General features: G+C 42.0%; 1 protein-coding gene across 2 annotated transcripts in view; it reads right to left on the bottom strand.

Moving 5' to 3' along the window:
• TMEM131 (transmembrane protein 131) overlaps positions 1 to 25246 on the bottom strand; it is a 110301-nt gene that overhangs the window by 48253 nt on the left and 36802 nt on the right. The window contains exons 4-8 of one of the 2 annotated variants that reach the window (XM_015411202.1): positions 9525 to 9596; positions 7720 to 7843; positions 4108 to 4224; positions 2476 to 2598; positions 2083 to 2163 (exon numbers count right to left, since the gene is read on the bottom strand). In XM_015411202.1, the coding sequence (XP_015266688.1) occupies positions 2083 to 2163; positions 2476 to 2598; positions 4108 to 4224; positions 7720 to 7843; positions 9525 to 9596 (517 nt within the window). The remainder of the gene's footprint in view (positions 1 to 2082; positions 2164 to 2475; positions 2599 to 4107; positions 4225 to 7719; positions 7844 to 9524; positions 9597 to 25246) is intronic. The other variant, XM_015411203.1, reaches the window with a different exon arrangement.

Genomic DNA, 25246 nt, shown 5'->3' with positions numbered 1-25246 from the left:
CAAAAATCTCACAGCCAATATCCAATTCCCTACTATTTTGTCTGCCATGGGGCAGAGCTGTCAAAGACCGAATTGTTCTAAATAATTGGGCTGGGCGTGAGCTCGCAGATGCAATCGTGGCTGCATAGAACTCCCTCTTAGCAGCCTTGACTGCCATCTCATAGGATCTCATAAACGTCCTATAAGATGTTCTTGATGCTTCGTCGCGGGCACTCCACCACTGTCTCTCTAGCCGTCTTAGCTCTCGTTTCATAAGCTGCAACCCCTGTGTATACCAAGGGGCAAGCCTAGAGCAAGAGCGCAGAGGGCGCTTGGGAGCGATCTCATCGATGGCTGTGGAACGTCGGCTATGCCAGTCCTCCACAAGCTCATCTAATGAGCCGACAGGGGGCATAGGATCCCGCAGAGCCATTTGAAGCCATACTGGGTCCATTTGGCTTCGCGGGCAAGCTAAAATCTGCTTGCCGCCTAAACAGGGTCGGGGTGGAACATTCAGTCGAGCTTTCAGGGCATAGTGGTCCGACCATGGTACTGCCTTTGCAGTAATCCGGTCCACTGTAATCCCCTCAGTGAAGATCAAGTCGAGCGTGTGCCCGGCCTTGTGAGTGGGGATCGATACAAATTGGGAGAGTCCCAGTGCCGCCATGGACGACACCAGGTCTGCAGCCCAGCTGGAGGCCGTGTCATCGGCATGGACGTTGAAGTCACCCAAGACTATAAGCCTAGGGTGCTCCAGCGCCCAGCCTGATACGGCCTCCAGCAGGGACGGCAGGTCGCTAGCTGGTGCGTTAGGCAGTCGGTACACCAGCCAGATAGCCAGACTCTCCTCAGTCCCCAGCACCAAGCCAACACACTCCATGCCCGCAATCTCCAACGCGGGGAGCGCCCTGAGGGAGTAAGCCTCCCGAATGAACATCACCCCCCCGCCCCTTAGTTTGCGATTGGTGTAGGACCGAAAACCCGGGCGGGGCAAGTTGGGAGAGAGCTACCGTCTCCCCGTCCCGCACCCAGGTCTCAGTCACGCACGCCAGGTCCGCTTGTTGTTCTATGACGAAGTCCCGAAGGACTGTCGTCTTGTTATTAATGGACCTGGCATTACACAGCACCAGTGACGGAGAGGGGTTCTTCATCCTAGCCCCACTGCAGACCTCCCTCGAGATGGGTCGTAGGCTGGAAGGGCGTCGAGCCAATCTTCTTCTCGGGGCCCTTCCCTTGGTCTTTTGCCTAGACCCACCACTAAACTTTCCCCTCCCCAAGAGCACCGGGATCTGCTGTTCCAGCATTGCTGCACCCACCAGTCTTTGGTGTGGCCACAGACTGCTGGTACTAGCTGAATAGGCAATTCACCCACCCCGAGTTGAAACAGCAATATCAAGTCCCCTAGCTCTTTACGCTACCCCACTATCTAACTTCCTATGATACAAAAAGCAAGCCTCTTGGCTCTCTAATATACTAAATGTTAACTAACTACTCTCTACTAACAATACAAATACCAGGGAACCCACCATCACTCAAGCTCCTAACTAAGTTTCCTGGAAGCAGTTACTAACAATATTCATCTACCTTAGCCATTCACAGAATGGTTATTTAACAATACTACATCTCCCTAACTCTTCCATAGATAGTTTAAAAAATTCTAAGACCTGGCAATCACTCAAATGATTTAAAATGATACATATATAAAACTGCATGTAAAACAAGCAAGAAGAGTATTCATTAAGGGAACAGCAAAACAAAACAGAGTCTTCACCTGCCAGAAGAAGACAGTGATAATGAAGAACAATCACCCTGGGGAGTGAATTCCACACTTTTGGTACCATGACCAAGAAGGCCCTTTTCAGGGGTTGCCACCTGCCTAGCCTGAGACGATGGAGGCACCCAAAGCAGGCCCCCCCTGAATATGACCGTAATTCATTGGGTAGGTTCGTATGGAAGCAGGCAGTCCTTAAGATATGCTGCACTCAAGATAGAATATAACAAATGCAAAAGAGGTGCATTTAACTTGCTTAACTGTTACATCCTGATTGCGTGTAAGTAAATTTCAAACCTTGAAACATATCAACTAGTGTTTATACCACTTACCCACAGTTTTCTTGTGCCACCTTGTTGGCCTGTTGGAAGCTCTAGGTGGAGATCGCCTCCACTTGAATACATTTCCACCACCTACAAGGAAAGCCACAAATTAAACCACGGTGTCTAAATAAGACAGAAAAATATCAAGAACCCCCCCCCCCCCGAACTATCTTTGTAAAGTTTGTAGTTGACAAGAAGGCCCTCCATATGTGTATAATCAAATGCAGCTTTTCTAATAAAACAAATGTTTTTGCTTCTATTTTGAATTTTGCACAGTAACTTTAATTTATTTGAGGAATATGAAAGAAAACACCCACAGAACATCTGGAATGCTTTTCATAAAGTACAAAACCAACACTTTAGCAAGAAATTACAGATATGAAAGTGCTACATTTTACTTACCTGCAAGGGTTCACTGTGGGGGTTGTGTATATTTATTAGAGGAGAAAAACTGCTATTTACAGGAACTTTTGCCCCTATAAAAGGGCGTAGTCTGTAGGGGTTTGGTACTCCAACACCAAACACCTGTTAATTTAAAAAAAACCCAAAATATTAGTGCTGCAATGCATGTTTTCATATTCTTCCCATGTTAAGTTTACTTTGGAAAAACTTATTTTAACAGCAGCATCCACTTAAATTGTTCGGCATATAAGCAACGTATGCCCTACTTCTGCCCCCCCCCCCCTGCAGCAATCCATTGTGTTCAGGCCCCCTGTACAAGTGACAACTACAAAGGAAACATCTCTCAAGCAGAATTTCTCTCTTTCATCCATAAACTTTGACATCTTCTGCTCCCTAACTACACTAACGTCATGGGATACAATCATAATTATGCATAAGATCAGCTCATTTATTTATCAGTGTTTTGGTTTTTTTAATTGTTAAGATATTACCCTTGGGGGGAAACCTGCTTTAGAATTTAGATGCCCTTCTCCCCCTTCATCTTTTATTTTTATCTTGTATCTTGTGCTTGAAATCCCTCTTTTGTTCACTGCAATAAGTAAACCATTGTTACTACTTCTCGTAATTTAAACACATTGCACAAATCCATTTTGATAGTGGGATGTGATTAAACACTTCCAGATCTGTTTACAAGTTCCAGAGGAGTCAGCCCTCCCCACCTGGGGACTGGCAAGCCTACCCTCGTGCCATCTGAGTATTGGAAGGTCATCACAAAAGGATACAGCCTTCTCAACATTGCCACCAACACTACTCAGGGGTCATTTCGTAGAAAAAGAGCTAGGGGGACTCATTAGCATAACTCATTAGCATATGCCACACCCCCTGACATCACCGGAAGTGTGTCCTCCCCACAGCCGGCGGCGACCTCCAGCGGGCACCAGCAGGGAGCTCCAGGCCCCGCCCTCCCGCACCTCACCCAGGGGGATGGCGTCCCCCCGCGTCCCCCCCAAATGACCCCTGACACTACTGAACTCCCCCTTCCATGAGAGGATCTATCACACCCTTTCTTTAATGACATTCTCATCATTAGGTTAAAGTTATGCTTTTAAAAGAAAACTTTGGGGACCCTTGGCTAATATGAATGGCTATTAATAGTTCTAATGGTTTTCTTGCTTTTTGTTCTACTTGTATGGTTATTTTTATCTTTTACTATTTATGCTGCATCTCTGCTGACAATTATGTTTTTGGATTTTCTAACTGCAGACGTTAGCCGTTTTATTTATTCATCAGCAACCTTGAGGCAGCTTTTCAATTAAAAGGCAGAGTATAAATATTTTAATAAATCAATAGAGAAACAGTATAATGGCCCTTATTCTTCGAGTCTTACAGCATTCTATAAGCGTGCTCTATCTAAATGACATCTTACCCCATGAGCAATCTCCACCCAAGAATGCAGGAATATCAACATGATCTAACATTAAGTAATACACATTCAACTAAAAGCTTCACCTTCACAGACAATGCTGAAATCTGAACCAGTAGCAAGTTGTTTGTATGCAAAGGCATAAACAATAGGTTTTCCCCTGCTGCTTTCAACAGTTAACGAAGTATTAAAATTGCATTTCTTCTTACCTGGTAAGTAAATACCCCATGATTCGATGTATTAATAAATAAAGTGTTTTCTACGTTTCCCACCATTCTTGCAAGAAAAACTACATCAAATGATGTGTTCCCTCCTGGGAGAATTTTCTGAAAAGCAAGCAACAAAAGACAAAAGCACCAGGCTTAACACAATGTACTGCTCACTGAGGGGTTATAGTATATCAAGTGCACCACTAAGGCAAATACTTCTGAATGAACACCGATCAGCAGAGAAGGAGGATGTATGAAAGTCCTCTATGCATACCCCACTGAAACAAAAGGAAGATGTGTTATAGCAAATTTAGTATAACTGTACCTGCGCTGAACTTTGAGAATCTAGACCAAAAGGTCAACAAAGACTAGCATTCAAAACCCAAAATGTTAGCCATCACTTCAAACTATCCAGAATCTTTAAAGCAGAAGTTACTTCCAAAGGTTAGTAGTGGGGTGGAATCAACCTTCATCCAACTTAAGTGGCTCTTCTTCCAATAGAAGAGCCACTTAATTTAAAGGAAGGCTTCAAACCTCAGCCAAAGAGGAAGGTGGGATATAAATATTTTAATAAATTTACTTAGGCTCCTTCCTAGTTCAAATATTCTTGCAAGCTACTGAGAAACTAAACATGCACAGCTTTATTATTTGCTTGCTATTGCAATACTCACAAGGTGTGGAATAATTATTTAGAAAAATTCAGTTCTAAACCATTCCAAACCAAAAAAATGTGTCTACGGGCATTTGGACAGGCAGCTCTCTATTTTTTGGTTTAAAATGCTTCTGTGTCTGCACCTGCCCTTAAAGAAAGAACCTGAGGCAGGTAACAAAATGCAAAAAAACAAAACAAGAACAAAAGCCAACGCCGAACTGGTTTCAAAGTGCTCCATTAAAAAGTAATCTACCCTAATGTAAAAAACCAGTAGAAATCAGCCAGACCCAATTACACTCTACTAGACTATCGTGTAGTCATATAATGTTGGCTGGGACTGTGAGGATGACAATGCAAGCAGCAGCCTGTGCAAAGGCCCCCAGCATTCTTGTATTATATACTTCACTCACCATTGTAATTCATCAGGGAAACTAATGGTCCTATGATGCAGCACAAAAACAGGCAAGGGAAGTAGGGAAGGCAGACTCACTTCTTCTTTGGAATACCAGGTCTCGTGGGCTGTGCTAAAATGAACCAATAGCTACACAGATACTACAGTCCCTAACAAAACCCAGCCAGCTCCTTCTCTTCCTTCTTAGTGCCCAACTCACGCTAGATTTGTGGAGAGGCACTGATCCGGAGTTGTGCTCAGAGGCCTCTATGCAGGCCCAGCCTTTATTTTTATTTACAAATATTTATATACCTCCTTTGAAAGCTGCGTACATAGCAAAAGTGAACAACAATTAGAACTCTCAATTCATCATAGGTGGTTTAGGGATTTTGTTCAGGTACCGTTAGGATAAAATAGGGGTATTTATTCTATTTGGCCCCTTATCTGCATGCACTGATTAAAAGAAAAATTTGGTTCCATTCCTTTTAATCACAGTGACAGCAGATAAAGCTTTTAGTATTGTTTACTTATATTTGAATATTAATAGAATTGCAAGAATTTAGACCCCTTGCGGGTCTGCCAAATCTGTTCTCCTGTGTATATGCAGGATCTGTTCTAAGGAATCTGATCACTAACACATTTTTTTTAGATCTACCCTTCCTGATATGAAAACATGTATTCAGATCTGCACTTCATATAGTCTTGCTAGAAGTAGAAGAACTGAATCAATTCACCTTATCCAAAAAAATGTGTAAAATTAACTTGGGCTGAAGTTCATAATATACAGTCCATTTCTATTTGCAAAGTTTCTAGTCACAAACCATGATGTGACTATCCCACAGTAAATACTTTTTATATGCAGTAACTGCCTTGGGGATTATATGTGGTGCTGCGGTGGCTCAAGTGGTTAAGATGCTGAACTGCAGGCTGTGGAAAGTCAGTAGTTCCGCAGTTCGAGACCCAGGTTGCTGCATGATGGAGTGAGCTCCCGTCTCTAGTTCCAGCTCCTGCCAACCTAGCAGTTCGAAAACAAGAAATTGCAAGTAGATAAATAGGTACCACTTCGGTGGGAAGGTAACAGCGTTCCGTGCGCCTTGGTGTTTGGTCATGCCGGTGTTTGGTCTTCGGATAGCGCTGGCTCTTCGGCTTTGAAATGGAGATGAGCACCGCAACCCTAGAGTCGGATTCGACTGGCTTTTGAGCAAGGGAACCTTTACCTTTACCTTTACATAGCTTTCACATTAGAACCTGCAGAGGAGCACAAATCAATCAAGCTCTCCAGACTCCTTCCAAGGTATCATCTCTTGGGTTTTTAGGCTCCTTCCAGGGATGCTATGCTTCTAGGACAACAAAGCAAGAGTGATGACAATCGCAGTGTTCACTTAGGGTCAGCTGTGCAGAGACAGCTGCCTAATTGAAAACACTTTTTGCTGCCATTTGCTCATTTCAAGAGGTAGTCTTGACTTGTGGCCTTTTCATGTGGCACGATACAAAAACTGTGTTGAACACCAGTACTTTGATAGAACTGTAAAAGCATGATTGAAACCAGCAGATTCATCCTCCTAAAACCAGACTAATTATTAACGACTTATGCATACACAGGGTTAATACAATGAAGAGGAATCCAGAAAAAAATCCAGTTCCTGATGCTGCTGGTTGGAGCTTCGTTGTTTTTGGGTAATGGTTTTGTTGCCCATTTGAGATGGGTTAGGAATCCTACTGAAACAGCAGGCTCACAGCTGTGACCATACAGGCCCAGGTGGCCTCTTTCGTGGGAGCCCCATTGCACCCCTTTCTGTAGAGTGATTATCTGGCCACAACTACCCATGCCCTAGTCACCTCTAGATTAATTACCTTAACAGGTACTCCCATTGGGTTGGCCTTGAAGAGTTCCCTGAAACTCCCCCAAACTGGTTATTCCAGAGATTGTGTATGATGTTTTAAATTTTGTATCCTGCCTTGAACACCTTATAGAAAGGCAGGATATACATTTTAAATAAATAAAAAATAAAATACAGTTGCTACTGAGAGCCAGGCCCTTGGCTAAGCTTCATAAAATATGGATTAATTCAGAAGGATTTTCTAAGCATGAGTCTGGCTTTGAATTGTGCCCCCAGGTGCCTGATTATAGGTATTCCATACAATACCTCTATCAACATTCAGTGGGCCAATGAGAAACTCAATTTGGTGTAACACTTTTGAGTCTTCAAAAATATTCTTTAGGCCAGATGTTAAATTTGGTTGGGGGCGAAATGTTGCTGGGCATATTTGAAGCCCCTGGGAGTGCTTTGCTCCATAGAACTTGAAGCACAATCCAAGTCAGAATGGAACATTAGAAGTTAGAACGTGATTTGTTTTATAGAGGTATTGTACTACATCCCCCTGAAACCCTGCAAGTCACAGTAGCGCCCCTTGGCATTTACTTTTCGTACAACTCCTCCTTGGTGAATTGTCTCTAACACAATCTTGGCTCAGGTTTGCATTCACCAGAATGTTATTTAAGTCACTGTGATGGAGTAAAACAAGCTTGCGTAATACAAATCAGCTTCAAAAGGCAGAGTTGACTCACCCTGTTTTGAAAAAAAGATGCATGAAAATGTGAGGTTGTTGCAGATATCGATACTAATGTAATAGTTTCTTCTGAACTGGGGTTATGCAAGTAAACTTTTTCCATTTTTGGCATCCCAACTGGCCTGTTTTAAAAAAAGAGCAGAAAAAGAGTGTTTAAATGTTTGGTCAATTGCCTACCACCACAACATGTATGTAGATTCAGGATGAAGATGGATCAAGATGGGTAACCATGTTAGTCTGTCTGTGGCAGTAGAAAAGAGTAAGAGTCCAGTAGCACCTTAAAGACTAACACAATTTCATAAGTCACTGCTCACTTCTTCAGATACAGCTAAAATGTGAGTCCATTTGTCCTACATATTGGAAAGTGGAGTGGTTTCAGATGCCAAATGACATTAGCAGGCAAATGACAATAGAAGGTGTGATTGGATTAGGTGTGATATGCAGAAAGATAGTGGATTGAATTGAGACCAATGTTGATTTCTCCACACCTACTACCTTTCTGCATATCACATCTAATCCAATCACGCGTTCTATTGTCATTTGCCTGCTAATTTCATTTGGCATCTGAAACCACTTCACTTTCCAACATATAGGACAGACGGACTCACATTCTAGCTGTATCTGAAGAAATGACCTAGGACGAAGACAGTTCAGTATACCAATAAGTTAAGGTTGCTGAAGTGTTATTTTTCTTCTCCCCTAGGGAAACACACTGTGACAAGAACTGCATTCTCCCCCCCCCCCCCCCCAATATGTAAGTACTTGTATTATATTGGGTAAGCAGCAACAAACAGAGCTTGGACTTGCATCGCTCACAATGTTTCAATATACTGGTATGGCTACATTAGGGTGATGTTTGTTGCACAGTTTACCCTTTGTTTAGAAACAGCAAATAATTTAAAAATTCAACTAAATAACGCTCTCTTCTTCTTCTTCACTGAATAGCAGCGCTGTTCTGCAGCGCTGGTTCCACATTTCTTAGAAAATGCAGCACTATGACAACTGACCTCATGGCAGTATATATCAATTAAGCCAACTGCACTAGTTAAAAAGACTAGAAGACTCGTGGGCAGTGATGTGAAGAAGATCAAAGATTTACCAACATAAACTGTGTCAAGAGAAGAAAGTCCAAATTTGCTAATGATATCAAAAATCTGAGCTCTCTTTAGCCTATATTTGGTCTGACTTATTTGCTAATAATTCTAATATTCATTACCATCCAGGGTTTTGGTTTCTACAAACATCACAAACAGCTTCACTTACAAGATACATAAAATCATATCACCTTATGACAGACTACATGAAATAAGAGAATAAAACCTGAACATGGCACAACCACAGATTACAAAGTTTAAAAAGTAATGATCAAGAATAGAAAAAGTTTATGATGTTCAACTGATAAGCAACATAATTATGTAAGTTATTTAAGTTATGTTGTGTCAATGTGACCACTGTTTTGCTAGTGTTTGGGTGTTGCCTGATGGTTATCAACATGCTAGTGAACACATGGTTGATTTTCATTAAACACAGAGGGGCAACAACAACAAAACCTGGGAAATGGCAAAATTTTCTAAAGTGACAAGAGTGTGCTAGATTAACAGATGGCCAAGTTCACTGGCCGTATTTCCCATTAGTTGGAAGCCTGAGAAATGTTCTGCTTAGGCAGTCATGGTTCTGGGCATTTAACAGCAAGCATCATCTCCCCCCCCCCCCTTGAATAAAGAAGTTCTTCCCATAAGAATTAATTTCTGAAACCGTTGCATCAACTGGCAATGCTAACTAGCCAAAATTTCCCCAACTTACTGTTCATGGAAATCTAGCATTGGTGGTTCAAACCGAATCGGTCTGCAGTTCCCTCGATACATTGATACACTGCTGGGAGGGGGAAAAAATTGAGTGTAAATATAAGTAATGAATAAACCCTTTTTCATTCATGCTTGGATGTATGCCCATTATTATTAGCTCACAAATGCTAGAAGTGCTGCCATTGCCAAAGAAGCCCCAGTCAATTTTTCCAACAAGTACACAGTAGCAGTAGTATTCTCCAGTATTTAACAGCAGCATGGATGGCAACAGAAGCAACACAGCCCATTCCTATAATGGCTTGCAACCAAAGGTGGCTGACCGATAATACCTTAATAGGTCTCCTTAATAGAACCATCTATGAACAAACCAGTAGAACTTATTTCTCCACTTCTTTTGGAATAGCATATACATAGCAAAAAGATAATTGAGATCAGACCTACGTGAGCCTCTTGCACTGTACAGAAGTAGTCTATATACAAAGTCAAGATTATACATAAATTGAAGGGAACATACAGCACACTAACACTGATTATCAAAATATTACAGCAAACTGGAAGACACAGGTCACAGCAGATTATTTTAAAATGCACTGAGGCAGGGGGGCCCCAACATGGTGCTTGAAGATTTTTATTTGGAGATGGGATGTGCAGGTTAAAAAAAAAACATTGCTTTGTAGCAGCTGCTAAGAATCTTTACTGCATAAGGACATAAGAAGAGCCCTGCTGGATGAGACCAGTGGTTCATCTAGTCCAGCATCCTGTCTCACACAGTAGCCAACAGTTCCTCTGGAGAGCCAATAACAGGGCATAGAGGCCAAGACCTCCCCCCTGATGTTGCCTCCTGGCTCTAGGATTCAGAGGTTTAGTGCCTTTGAATGTGGAGGTTCCCATAAGTCACCATGGCTAGTAGCCCCCAATAGACCTATGCTCCATGAATCTATCTAATTCCCTTTTAAAGCTGTCCATTCCTGTGGCCATCACTACATCTTCTGGCAGCAAAACCCATATTTTAATCACTCTGTGTAACAAAGTATTTTCTTTTGTCCGTCCTGAGTCTACTGTCCACCAGCTTCATTAGATGCCCTCAAGTTTTAATATTTTGGGAGAGGGAGAAAAATTTCTTTTGGTCAACTCTCTCCACTCCCTTGCATAATTTTATAAACCTCTATCATGTCCCCCCCCCGGTCATCTCTTTTCTAAACTGGAAAAGTCTGCATGACTGAAGCTAAGCTGTGTGTAAGCAAGAAAATATTTTTAAAACAGTATGTTCACTTAAGAAGGCACCCTGTTAAGCACAGCTTCTACTTAAAATGTTATGCAATAGAGTTATACATGACTTCAGTCCCTGACATCTGTGGTTGACTCCACTGCCTGCAGTAGCTTTTCTGTGGTTGCACCCAACACCTTGTGTCAATTCCAAAGGTGCCTGCAGGCTTATAATGAGGTTTAAAAGCTATTAAGAATTTTTTACTCAATCATTTCTGGCAAAGACAGAGGTGGTATACATCATAATGCCTTTATACTAGTAGCCCTTGTGGTTATCATCATTCTCAAACAATATGATAGGATGAACTTTTAACATGGCCACACAAGAATGCTAGACTGTGGGGAGCCTCTACTGAATGCAGAGGGAACAGAACCATCTGTTTTACATGATTTAGGTGGGACACGGGACTGGCACTCTTGACTCCTTGCAGCTAAAGGAGATCCTTCTCATATGACAACATCCGCTACAAAGGTATTATTTATACAAGGTCTGTTAATGTACTCAGTGCCAGAGTGGACCGATTTAAATATTTTTACTTATCCCCAAGGAAGATTTAAGTCACATTTCCGGCGCTGTAAGAAACATTTTCTGAATAAGCATGCTTATTTCTGTTATAACAATTAAAATAGGTTTGTGGGTTTTTTACACTACAGGATTTACAGGTACTTACAAGGGTAATTGTAAAACAGGATTTCTGTTTGGGTCTCTCTCTCTCCCTCTCCATACACACATACATGCACTTCTGGAAAGTTCTGGGCACTTAATCTTTAAGTGATCTTGCTTAGTATTCTTTACACACATATGGACAAAATAAATGTAACATTGAGCTTAACAAAAACTTTAGTTCAGCTGGAAGGATAAAAGATAGCCTTGATTGACTGAACACGGGACGGAGGGGGGGCTTCCAGTGTGGGCTCATGAAATAGGCTGCAGTTTTCCATCTCCGCCATCAGGTGGCACTCTCATCCTCCAGTTCAGAGATTTCTGTAGCTGTTTGGAACCTATGTTTTCATAAACGGCCCTTGTTTGCCAGACTTGAGCAAGGTTGTTAACCACAGGATGTTTTGAAGAACGTTAATTCTTAGGGTCGCGGCAGTCGCCATAAGTCAGAAGCAACTTTGCGGCACTTAATGCATATACACCATTGTGTGTGATCTACCTTCACAGAAGTAGTTAAGTACAAAGTTGAAATCCACAACGTATGAAGAACTTAAGAGAAGAAAGGGAAATGTTATTTATTTTTACGTAAAAAGAAAGGATACTCATATGTTGCCCTGTGTCCAAAGCCACACCATATTCATTCCCTGCTTTAACAGTAGAGTGGGGCAAGGATGTCCTTCATGCTCCAAGCAGAATTAACCTTCTTGGTAATCCTGATACTACATTCTCACTTGGAGAAGGAGAACAATGTTTTTTAACAGGATGCTGAAAAGCTGTGTTTTACAATTCAGAGATGGTTTGTCTTGCTGCAGAACCATAAGCCCCAAAGCCATGGAAGTTGAGAACCCACTTGCCAAGATATGTGGAATAGACAGACGGCTTATGCTGTGTCAAAACATTGGATTCTCCGGTAGCAATTACCTTCTCCAGGAAGTTTAATATTCGGACTGTGTTGAGAGCACTGATGTGCCCTTTGATTATCTAAATATTTTGGCTTATTTTGCTACAAGCCTCGACTCCTATGATGATGATTGCAAATGCTAACTGAAAGTATGTTATGCTAATTATTGCAAATGTTATTTGAAAGCATGTTTCATGTGGAATGAGTTTACTGACACAGTAATTTACAGTATTTCATAGAGTATATTATTAAATCTACATGGTTGGGTTTTTTTACGGCTAGATATTTTTCTGATCAGTGATTTTTCCTGCTGTTTCAACTACTGTACAGCAAGGGTCCCCTTCTTTTTGTAAGATGCTTTTGGGTAAAAAGGAGGCAGGATAATTTTCCAGAGACCCGTGGAAGGAAGAGCTGATTTAATCCGTCAATGCTAGGTCTGTCTTCAGCGCCACCTTGTCTTAATGGAAAGTGCACAGTCATGGGCTCCATTCCGAGACCTTCCCTGCAGATGGCGACACAACCAGAAATACCTCTGTCAGCAGTTCCAACAAGATGTCAGGAAGACATCTGAAGGGCAGCTGAGGAACCTGTAGAAAATATGATGCTCCCTAAAGAAAATTTTTCATGTGAAGATGCCAAAGTACTCTCTCAGACAGCAGAAACAAGGAAGTCGACGGCTGATTATCTTTGGATCATACTTGACTGAAGACTTCACATCAGACCATCTTTTGAAAAGTACCAGGATCTGAGGTAAACTGGTCTTCATAGCCTCTAACCTCCTCTACCTGTACCACTTAACACCCCCCCCCCCCATATAACTCAAGGCAGAAGACCTCTGGATGCCAGCACAACTTATGCCATGTCTTCCAAGTACCCATGTAAAATAGGCTGTCCTTTCAATTTCTACAGCCATCATGGATCTGTATGGTATTGGAGCCTGTATCAGTTCGTTTGGAGTAAATAGAAAGTTCATAGAGGGCAAGTGAATGTAGTTGAATGAGGCTCGATAACCACGACCTCCTGAGCCAATACAAAGCTTACTCATCCTAACTTTCTTTAGTGTAGCAGTTAAAGTGCTGAACTAGGATCTGTGAGACCAAGGTTCAAATTCAGGAAATGCAAACCCCTTTGGAGAACTAGAGCTCAGGCTTGCTACACGTGAAGTGGTACAGAATGTATTCAAAGCAAATTTCTCTCCCAGTCGCAATGCATCCCCAAGTTAAAGCATTTTTTAAATGCTGCTAACAACTTCTGTTAAGAAATAAACCACATTCTGCCTGATTTATATGGAAGCTCATGCATATAAAGTCAGCCTAGACTCAAGAAAGCTTGAGAAAGCATAAGAAAATAAAATCTGTTACTCATTAAGGTGCCACTGGGACTTCTCATTTATTTTGCTGCCTAGATTAGCAATCACCACATTATCAGCTGCGGAAAAGACTGGCAGCTCAACACATGGGGCCAGAGATCCAACAGCATATTCTGGAGATGAGCCCCCCCTCCCTGCTTTCTAACCCAAGTGACATCACTAAGGCCAAGGGGGGGAAGGGGCAGCCGAGCATCCCTTGATCATGCCTGGATCCTGCACATCTGAGAATCCTCTCCACAAAACACCCCCTTCTGTATTGCACTTCAATAATTGTACCGCACGTCAATAATTACTCGGGTTAAATTCTGATACCTGTGAGCTCCTTTGGGAGCCAAGTTACCACTGAGAAGCAGGGTTGAAATAAAAGCAAATAAATAAGCATCCACCAACTGTTAATGAGCTGTCAAGCTCATCGGGCATCCAACCAAATTCCCATGAGTACAGACTAACTACTAACTGTTCGCAAAGGGGTGATTTTCTTTACTTGTTGCACTGAAATACAGAAACAAGCTGATGTGGTTGAAACTTGCACTGCTTCAACCAGACTTCCCGACTCGAAAAGCTATAAAAAAGCACCAGCCATCTCATTAAATGATTCGGTAGAACAAGCAAACAAATATACCTTATATAGACTGAACAGCGTGTCTCACACATATATGCATTATTTTCCAAATGTACATATATGCTGTTGCGATTAAGTAACTTTTTGTCATTATGCATTTTCTTAATGGATAAAAACTATCTTTATGTGGGAGGGGAGTATCCATGAAATCTGATGTTGAAAAGGGGGACTTCATTCTCAAAAAGGTTGGGAATCACTGTATTAGGCAAGAACCCTGTTTTCCATGACCTCCTGTTTTACTTGTCCTGATGGCACATAACAATGCCAATACTCTTCCTAATCTATCATCTCATAGATTTGATGCGGTTGCGCAGGTTACGACTGACAATAACTGGCTCTGGAACAGTTCCCCCCATTGCATGGAATCTTGGTCAGGAGGTTTTTAAGTAGATAGAGTGTGCTTTTGTTCACTTGCACCCAAGCACTTTTTAAATGATATTTTACCACCTTTATCCAGGATGGCATTTCCGATATAATAGTGAAACGTCCATTTTCTTCCACCATGTTCAGCTAAAAGGAGAATTTTTTGAGAATGAACTTCAAAATACAATGCACCATTTGTCAGCAAGCTGCCAATGTTTTGTTTTCTTCCTTCTGTGTGCGCTTGTTTGCTTTCACTTTCGTATGTAGAACTGTTGATGCGCTTAATTGCTTAGCTGCCGAAATAGCTATATCTCTCAAGGCCACAGGTGGTTGCTGCTTCTTGTTAGTTGCTTGGAGGCTCTCACGAAACACCGTGAGAAAGAGATAACATTGCTGCCTAGAAGCGTTTGCTCTCAGGCCCGATGGCGCGCGCGGAAACTCCCGCAATTGGGCCTCAGTGGTTTGAATGTACTATAACATGTCATGCTCTTTGCACCCCCCTCATTCTGAACAGTGATCCTATCTATGCACCTATAGCTTCAAATAAAGTAAAACCTTTTTACAAGTGTGTACTTCGTTGATGCTGTGGGGAAGTCTGACACCATCATACTTGCACTGATCCTCCTTTACAATTTAGCCATTGTACTAACACAAGCATGCATCACTATAATACACACGAATAATATTCCTTGACTTGCCGCGTACCAAAGTCTGAGTTTTGCCAAGATAAAACTTCTCCAGTCTTGCAGAAAATTCTTTAATGACTATTACGAATATGGATACATTTTTTTTGCACGTACACCCCTTACGCTGAACAGTCCCTTTTAAGTCACGACAGGATATTCATTCAGAGCAAACATGAAAAGGCTCCCAACTAGTACTGAGTCAGCATTTGTCTGCAACATATAGAGATGTTCAAGAGTCTTCAGATAGGTGGTAACATGCTGCAACTTTACTTACTTGGCACATATGTGAAGATTTGCAATACAAGGCCGCTCAAGAGTAGATAAGGAAGTTAACTGTCTTTCAAGAGACAGGATTCTAACAAGAAATAAACACTTGACTGTAGTTAATGCTCCATGCAAAACAGTTACTGTTTGAGATTATGCACAAGCAGAGCATTACACACTGGCACAGTATCAAGGACAGCAAGTGTAGCCCAGAGGCTGAACCTATTTATTGGCTCAGTTATCAGGCTCTTAGGAAATTAGTTCATAAAACACTGCTTCAGGCAAATCTTAAAGCAAGGAAGAACGTAGGATATCCACCTTGAGTGAGAAAGGTGGGCTATGAATAAAATTATTAACAATAATTTCCATATATTTCACTCTATAGAATAAAGACGAGCCAGTGAAGTGTGGTGACTAGGGATGGGCACGAACCGAATTACGAACCTAAGTTTGTCATAAACTTGGCCCAGTTTGTAGTTCGCGAACCTCACTTTGTGCCATCCTGCACTCACGTGCCATCTCACCACGGTTTGTGGGACCTTACAAACTACAAGCCAGGATGAACCTCCATTTACCCAATTTGTGCCCTTCCCTAGTGGCGATGAGAGTACATCAGACTAGGAGCTAAAGAGATCCAGGTCTGAATCCCCCTCCCTTTCTTACAAGCTTACTGGGTGACCTCGGGCTATTCATATACTCAGCCTAACCTACCTCACATGGCTGCTGATGTGAAAATAAAATGGAGATAATGTTATAAGCTGCTCTGGAGAGAAAAGAGGGATAGAATAAATCATACAACAAGAACAAGCCACCTGCAGAATTTGATTGCTTTTTAAACTCTCACTAGCCTCGCTACTCATTACACATGTACATGTGCAACAAAAGCACAACAGCTGCCTTTCTTAGGGAAAAACAGCTTCAACAGGAGCCAGTTTAGCATACAGAAGGGGGGGGGGGATGAAGTGCTTAACTCTTTACCCACTTGCCAATCATCACTTTCAAACTGCTTCCCACTCTAGGGTTCCAAATGTGTACTTGCAAATGTTGTGCCTAATGGACAACAGCATTCCCTGGAGATGCAGCCAAAAGGCTTATTTAGAAGTTCTTCTCAGAATCAAAGAATTTCACACATCTCCAGTAGCATAAAAGTAGCTCTTAAAGGAGTTTTATACTAACATTGTTAGCTCCAAAGGATAAATATGTAGTTAACAGAATTTCAGGTGGCTCAGCACCAGAAGATGCAGCTTTGTGATTCAAGAAAGGGAGAAACTGCCCTTCGCAACATCGGCAATGTTTGCAAATTAAACATAGAAGCCAAGGCAAACCTAACTCCACACCACTCTTGATTTCCTAGGGGAAAGCTATTACTGAATGGCTTCCCATCCAAGCTTCCTCCTCTTCATTCAAATCTTGATAGAAATGACCATTCCAATTAAGTGGAGCACAGAAAGGAAAGATAAAAGAGCAAGAGACGAAAGGTGAGAGATTACCAAGAATGTATCTTTTTCATCTTTCTTCTGGCCTCACCCTGACACTGAAACCATTTAAGAACTGGAGAAACCTATGAGGAAAAAAACAGACAAACAGACAAGGGGGTGGTAGGATGGGCTGCCCCATTTGACTCATGCAAGTCTCACTCTCACATGCCAAGCAACAGCCTAACATACTCTCCCACATCCTTTCTCTTACCCAGTTACTTGCCCCTACTATTTAATGTGAAAAAGGCCCAGTCACCTTGACTTTAGATATTCCTAACCAGTTTTTTTAAAACATATTTTGGTGCACAAAACAGTGAATAGACACACTGGAGTATCAATCAAATTGGCAGAAGAACCACCTAGTTAGATAGCAACATAGGGGAGTAATAATCTGAAAACTGGTGGGGGAAAGACAAAAAAAATCCAAAACTACTAGCAGTAACACTCATATTCTGCCTATCCCAAAGCTGAGATTGTTTTGAACAAAACCCCCCAAGAATTTCCATCTTACCCTCACCAGACCTCAAAACACTTCTAGCACCCAAAAAGGAAGAAAAAAATGGATGTGGCATTGGAGGCCACACAGGAAAGAGACGTTCTTGAATAACAAGACTGGAAACCCCTGTTCTGTATAGCCACTAAGGTGGCCAACCCCCAGGTGGGGCCTGGAGATCTCTCAGAATTACAACTGATCTCCAGAGAAAATAGATCAGATCCCCTGGAGAAAATGGCTGCTTTGGAAGGTGGACTCCCTGACATTATGCCTCACCGAGGCCCCGCCTCCTCTCCAAACCATACTCTCCTAAGGCTCTCTCCCCCAACTGCCCAGGAATTCACCATCTTGAATTTGGCAACCCTAGTAACCACCCACCATACCTGTGATGGTGGAAACAATGATCAGAGCCGTAGTTCTGATAAGAGCTGTTCTTGAAAAAGAGCAATTTCTGTCAAGAGCTCTCTCAGCCCCACCCACCTCACAGGGTGTCTGTTGTGGGGAGGGGAAGGGAAAGGAGTTTGTAAGCCACTCTGAGACACCTTCGGGTAGTGAAGGACGGGGTATAAATCCAATCTCCTCCTCCTCCTTTCTGATGACTTAATTGAATGGCTAGATTCATATGGAGACAGTCTTAGAGGTACCCTGATCCCAAGCTGTTAAGTGGTTCAAAAAATCAAAACCAGAACTTTGAACTGGGTCCAAAGCCACTTCAGTTTCATCCAGAACTAGATTTATGTGATCAAAAGATGATAGTGACTTACCCTTGTAAGTGAGCTGCTGACAGACACATTACAGACCAGTTTACTTTGAGTATTTTCAGGGAAGGTCCACACAGTGCATTATAATAATCAATTCTCAGTGTGCAGATACCTAAATCCAGAGACTGCACCAAGGACAGACAAGACAGATCTTTTTTTTGTATAAACCTGTGAAAAGCCCCAAATTTGCTGAAAATCTGGAACCTTAAAAAATACAATGGATGTTAAAATCCCCCAAAATGATAAAGGAGCACCTGTAGCTTTAATAAACTGATGTCTCGCGTTGTCACTCCTAGGCAACCACAAATATTGCTAGCCTTCAAGTCTTGGTTTCTGTCACAAAAAAGCAGGGAGTGGGGCCAGGGCCCTTTCAGCCTTTGAGGAATACCTCTATGGGCCCGGGCCCAGCAGCAGCTACTGAACTACATGCTACCATGCAACTTGTATAACTGATGCAGGTTGCTTGCTACTGTTCATTAGTAACCACATCACAAAAGCCAGTGTGGTGGAGTAGTTAAGAGTTTCAGACTAGGATCTGAGAGAAATGGGTTCCGGAAAGAAGGAAGCAGTGGAAGGTGAGGATAGGAGGGCCGCCAGGAGGAGCTAAAGAGGAAATAGTGGGGGGAGGGGATACAGGGGAAAGTGAAGTCCTGACAAGATTCTCACAATGCAACTGGCCCCAGGCCAGCTGTCACTGAGCAACTGAGCCAGAGTTTCCTCTGGAGAGGCTGCTGAAGGGGAGTTGGGGGGCAGATAAAAGTAGGTTGGCGGGTGGGTGGGAAGGAGTGAAGGAATTAGGAAAAAGTTATTGGGGCTTTCAGAGAAGTGAAAGAAAAATAGTGGGGGAGAGGAAATGAGATGCCCACCCACAAGTTCTTGCTGGTCTCTTGTCTAATCCAGAAGTCATCAAGGCACTATTGTGCCTTCCTCACCTGTAAAGTATACCATTACTATAAAAGCCTTAGCTGACAGACAGCAGTCCTGATCATAGCTAACATTTGACCATGCAGAAACAGGGCTAACTCCAGGAGTACACCCAAACTGTATATCTCAGTCTTAGGGGAATGCAATGCCATAAAAGCAGAGGTTGTAGAACTATACCAGGTCTGGTTGTTTTGCCAAATAGAAGCTCTTCTGTCTTGTCTGGATTAAGTTTGTTTTCTTTCATTCACATATCACTGACACCCAGATTCTGGTTAAGTATATCAAATGTGTCATAGTATTAGATGGGTAGCACAGAGCAAGCACAAACTAGTGATAGTGCAAATCTCCAGATGGCCTCATCCAGTAGCTTCATGTAAACGTTAAGTGCTATGGGAGACTAGATGAAACTCTGGGGCACCCCCACAGGCCAAAGGCTACAGGGAGGATCAGCACCTTAACTGGCATCATCTTTCAAGTCCTACACTTTAGGAATTATTAAAACCACTGCAGTTCCAACAGTAACTCATCAAGAATACAGTAACTGTTGATATTTACAGCTGCTAAGAGACAGCCCAATAGGGATGCCCAGGCATGGTGTGTTCAGTCTGCAGGAATCAAGGGAAGACTTTTTCATGTCTGGTCCTACCACAGCCGCCTTTAACACAGTGGCCACTCCCCTTAAGCTAAGGAAGGCATTCAAGACTTCTGCCACCCAACAGGCTAGCCACACACACACACACACACACACACACACACACACACGGCAGTTCTAAACAGGAAGTCAAGCATACAGGCTGTAGGGCCCACCTCTCCAGGTATTTTAGCCACATCCTGGTGTTGCAGAAACTTCAAAAGTATCCATGAAAACAGGACAAACCTGGATTCCCAGTTAAATCCACATTTCTTACTTTATCTAAAGTGGCCTTCAAGCCAGAATGTCCATGAGCAATTTTATCAGCAAAGTACTTAACACCCTGGTCCCATCATCAAAAACTCAACTCAACATGACTTGGAAGAGCTCTGCTGGTGATGGAAGGGAATGAAGGGAAGCCCACAGACTCAGACTTAATATGGGCTATAGCCTGCGTTTAACTGGATTCAGCACAAGTCTTCCACCAACATGATCCTAACTGCCATCCTAATAATTTTATTGCCTTCAGTTCCTCTGTAAGCCAAATAGCTAATCAGGTTCTTGTCAGCAAAAAAGGGTTCCTAGAAGAGACCATATTACTCATCCACTCCATTTCCTCATTCCACAGGCCAACCCAGCTTTCAACACTATCCCATTTGCTTATTCCTCAGAAAGATTTATAAAAATATCCCACAGATACAGCAACAATGCTTTTATTTTGCACAGGCAATTCCTTCCTCGCTTCCTGGTAGCTATACATATGTGAGAGGATTCTTCTCCCCCTTTTCTCAGGTAGGTAACTTTATGCTGAACTCCTCAGAGCAGAAGTAGCCACATAACCTCCTCCCTTCTCAGGTGTCCATGTGACATAACATTACTGTGGCTGCAGATGTATGGCACAGAGTAAACCAATGGTACCTCTTGCTGCATTTGTCATGCACAAACAGAAGGGACACAAATTGTATAAGAAATGATGGCTAGAGTAGGTGCTTCATTTTATCTCATGGGAGTTGGGGCTTGGAGAAACAGGATGACAACAGTTATGGTGACAGTGTAGAGGATTACTGGCCACGATGGATACAGGCTTGTTTTATACGTCCCCCTTTTCCAAATGGCACACAAAGCACGTTGCCACTAATGTTCCTGTAATCAACTATTTCTTAGTGATCTGAAATGACTGTTTGAAATGGAAAGCACATGGAGTTCCAAATATATAGAGATTAACTTAAAACTGAATAAAAATAAAGAGATGTACATTTTAAAATTGCGGAACAACATCTCCTACCAATCCATTAATAAACAATGTCAGTTTGCACCACAACATTTTCCATACCCATAATTTGACTACTATTTCCTTTTCACTGCTTAGCAGCATCTACAGAAGTAACTGTAGACTCTCGTAATTCTTAAAATACCATTTAATGCAAAAGAGGTGGTATCAAGTGAGCATAGCAGCTCCCAAATTAAGTGGCTGAAAGTGTCTCACTTTCATTGTATTTGCAAATTTAAATGTAAATTAACTATTTCAGAAATAGGTAGGAAATGAAACCTCTGCCACAGCCAATTTTGCATTTTTTTGTCTATTCCAAAACTAAACCATATACATTAGCTAGCAGTTTACTTGGATAAATTTAAATAACCTAAAATGTATATCATACTGACAACTCAAAATATGGGCCCCCCATGACCCTGATCAAAACCAAGTATCAATAAAACAAGCAAATCACTTGGCTATGATATTGAAAAGGTTGCATCATTTGTCAGATAGCAAAGTAGTCTTTACAAAGGGATATTAGATCTTCCACCAGCACAATGATGATTAACAGTCCAATGCCTGAACTGGGAGCTGTAACTTCTGTTCCACATGTACAACCACTAAAACAAGATTAATTTTCTATTACCATTTATTTATTTATTGTTAATTATTTATTATTTATTTATTATTCATTAATCACATTTATACCCCGCCCGCCCCACAATGCAGGCTCAGGGCAGCTCACAGTCAGTACATAAAATACAGTTAAAACCACATAAAACCATATAAAACAATTCCATTATTAATACAGTGAAATGGGCTCAGAAGCAGGTATCAGGGTGCATGAGCTATTAAAACCAATTTAATATAGTTAATTCTTAAAACAGCTAAAACCATTAAAAAGATGGCAAAATAAACGTGGCAGTTCAAACCCCACATAACTTGGACTGATGGCAGCATGAAAAGGGTGGAGGAGGGGTGGGAAGCATCCTTTTATTACTTCGTTAGATCATGATGAAATATTAACTCTTCCCCCCTTCTGTTCATAATATTAACAAAGGTTTTCTATGATTCTATTTTTAAGAACATTCTGTCACCAAGCAGGATAGGGATGAGAAGGTTTTGAAACCAAGAAGTGAAAATAGGGGGGGGGGGAGACACACAGAAAAATTAGGGGGGGGAGATAGAAATGAATGAGAAAAGTGTGGAAAAGAGAAAAACTGAGGAAGAGAGAGAAATGTTTTATTTTGCTGCAACACCCTAACTATTGCTTTGCAAGATCTGGCTGAGCTGAGTGCAAGGAAAGGGAGAGAGAAAGCCTAGATTATTATAGAAAATGACCTTGGTTAACAGGCTGCAGGCAGACAGTGCAACAGCCATCAGCTGGAATTGCTCTTCTTGCTCCATTGCTGGATTAGTTTATGGGTTAGTATGGTCTATTAGGCAAGTGTGATGGACTGTCAAGGGTTAACATTCTAACTGTCTGAGCACCTCTGAGTGACAGGCAGTTCAAATAGAATTTTATTGAGCTTCGGTTAAGAAATGACAGTTGGGAGCTGATAGTTGAAGAAAAGGCAGTTTAGCACTGATTGGGTGCATTCAGACGCGCCGTTTGATGTGGTGTCGTGACAGTTCAGCAACGGATTTTATATGCATGATCACACAGTCAACATCTGCCTCCCATCCCCAGCCGCTGGTTTCCGGCTCAAAACTGCTTTAACCCGGAGTATTTTGTTACCAGGTCCCAAAGTGGTGTTTTCTCAGCTCTCCCGTTTAAAGCCGCATTTTCCCCCTGTGTAATCGCTCCTCCGGTGTCAAGCCACTTCTGGTTTAAACCCCCTCCCCGCTCGAAAGCTGCCCGAGGCTTCCACTTTTCGCCCACCATTTTTTTAATGTGTTGGCGGTATGCGCATAGGCGGAGCTCCGCCACCGTGTTTAGAAAACCGACATTTAAACAGTCACTTGTTTTAGCGTTTAGATGAGTTCGGGATCTCACGGAGGCCATTTTCGGGTCAAACATTTAAAGGGAAGTCTTTTGTTGCAGGGGTTGGATTGATTCGCACTGGTGGTTCTGTGCATGTACCATGATAGTTTCCCCCCCTTCTATGGAGGGGCGTTTATGCACATGCACAAACTGAGAATTTGTTTTTTAAATGCCGACACATGCTCCCACGCATTGGTAGTGTAGACAGCAGGGAGAGCTGCGACTGCGTGGTAAAGCAGGATAAGGGAGGTAAGTGTGATCGCGATTATCCAGATCAAATATAATCTGGTTAGAACCGGAGCAGTTTAACCCACTCTCAGCACGCCGTCTGACCACACCCACTGTGGATTGGAAAAGAGGCTGAAGGATGCATGATCACAGTGGATACCTATTCAAGCCAAAAAGGGACAGAGCTTCTAGTCTAGAGAAGTAATCCCTGCCCAGTGAAAAGGGAGTTAACTCTTTAAAAAGGAGTGATCCCTGGTCTGTGTATATAGAAGGATTCTGGGAACTTGGTTGTATGTTCCTGCCTTCTAAACCTTAAGGGTCAGTATAACTCAGGAACCTATGCTTGAGTGTTTAAGCAGACACTGAAAAGAAAGCCTCTCTCCTCAAAGTTTCAAAAGACCTTGCTGAAAAGCAAAAACACTTGTTGGCAACATATCTGAATTTAGTGTGATAACAAAGTTACCTCAATTTCTATTATCAGTTCACCTCATACATCCTACCTCTGATTCCACCTGACCTTCCCCCCTCCAAGTTAAATAACATATTTTGTTTATTTTGAACTTTCAAAAGCCTCTTGTGTGCCATTACAGAAGTAGAATATAAGCAGGTGATTTTGTCTTTTCCCTCAAGTCCCTGGACTGGACAAGCCTCAAAATATATAACAACATGACATGGTGGGACAGCTACAGACCAACAAATAAGAAGAAAATAGATACAGGGTTGCTCAGCAAAAAAATAAGAAACAAAGGGAAAATCTTGTGTGTGAGGGAGGGAAGAGGGTGAGATCGCCATAGCAAGTTTGCTTCAGTCTTAGCCTATACTGGAGTGCCTTTTACTCTGCTCAGACTTCCCTGCACTCCTAGTGGTTGCAGCCAGAACTGCATTACAAATACATAGATCTGCTGGATGCAGAATGCAGCTAGCTTCAATGACCCTCCAGCTAATTTGCCCCCCCCCCATTTTGTTTTCCCAGTCCCCCTGTCAGTGGCCCTGTGTGGAAACAGAAGGATTTGTAAGAGATACTATCATTTACTTTGAGTTGGGTGGTTGTCAGAACAAAAACACTGACAACAGCAATACCATAGAAGTATTGGACTTTCTACACAGCATTATGGAATCTGAGGAAGTTACAACAACACTTAAAACCAAAAATGCAAATAAAGTTGCAAGATTTGTAGGTATCCCAATACAAGGGATGTCTTTCAACCCTTCATGAGGTGAGGTAGTCAGGATAACAAGCAATGTCTGGAAATGTTCACTGGAGAATTTGAACTTCAGATGGTTAATGAAAGTTGTAGAAGGAGACAGTTTTGCAGGGTGCTCTACAGTTAATATAGCATACTGCTGCTTCTTGTAACCTACTGACATAATTTTTGTTCTATTCAGGCAATTCAGCAGAACAGCTTATTGGAAACTGCTTTCCTAGTACCACAGGGGATCTAAAGATTAGAAGTCACAAGATATATTTGAGAAGCGTTCAGGAATTTTTGGCATTAAGGAATGCTAGCCATCCAGGAAAAATATAGTTTAAATTCATCCATCTATTCCTTCAATAGCACATAGCCCCTTCTAACCACAGGCCCCAAATTTCTTCACCAGATGAATGCTAACTTGTTAAAGTGTTGATATATTTTAATAATGCCTCAGTGCAACTGAATTGGTCTAAACCACCTTCAGGTCATTATCTTCCAAATCTACAATCCCCCCTCCCCCCACTATCCAATAACTTACTAGTCAGAATATGACTCATTTCCATCTGCAGATATGCAATTGTCACAATGGTTATCCTGCACAGTAGATCTGCTTAAGTTCTATTAACTACATACTTCTTGCT

Source organism: Gekko japonicus, unplaced genomic scaffold, assembly GCF_001447785.1.
Source record: "Gekko japonicus isolate JY-2015 unplaced genomic scaffold, Gekko_japonicus_V1.1 scaffold1123, whole genome shotgun sequence".
Lineage (NCBI taxonomy): Eukaryota > Metazoa > Chordata > Lepidosauria > Squamata > Gekkonidae > Gekko > Gekko japonicus.
Note: the sequence above shows the minus strand (reverse complement) of the source record. Positions and strands in the feature narration are given on the sequence as shown.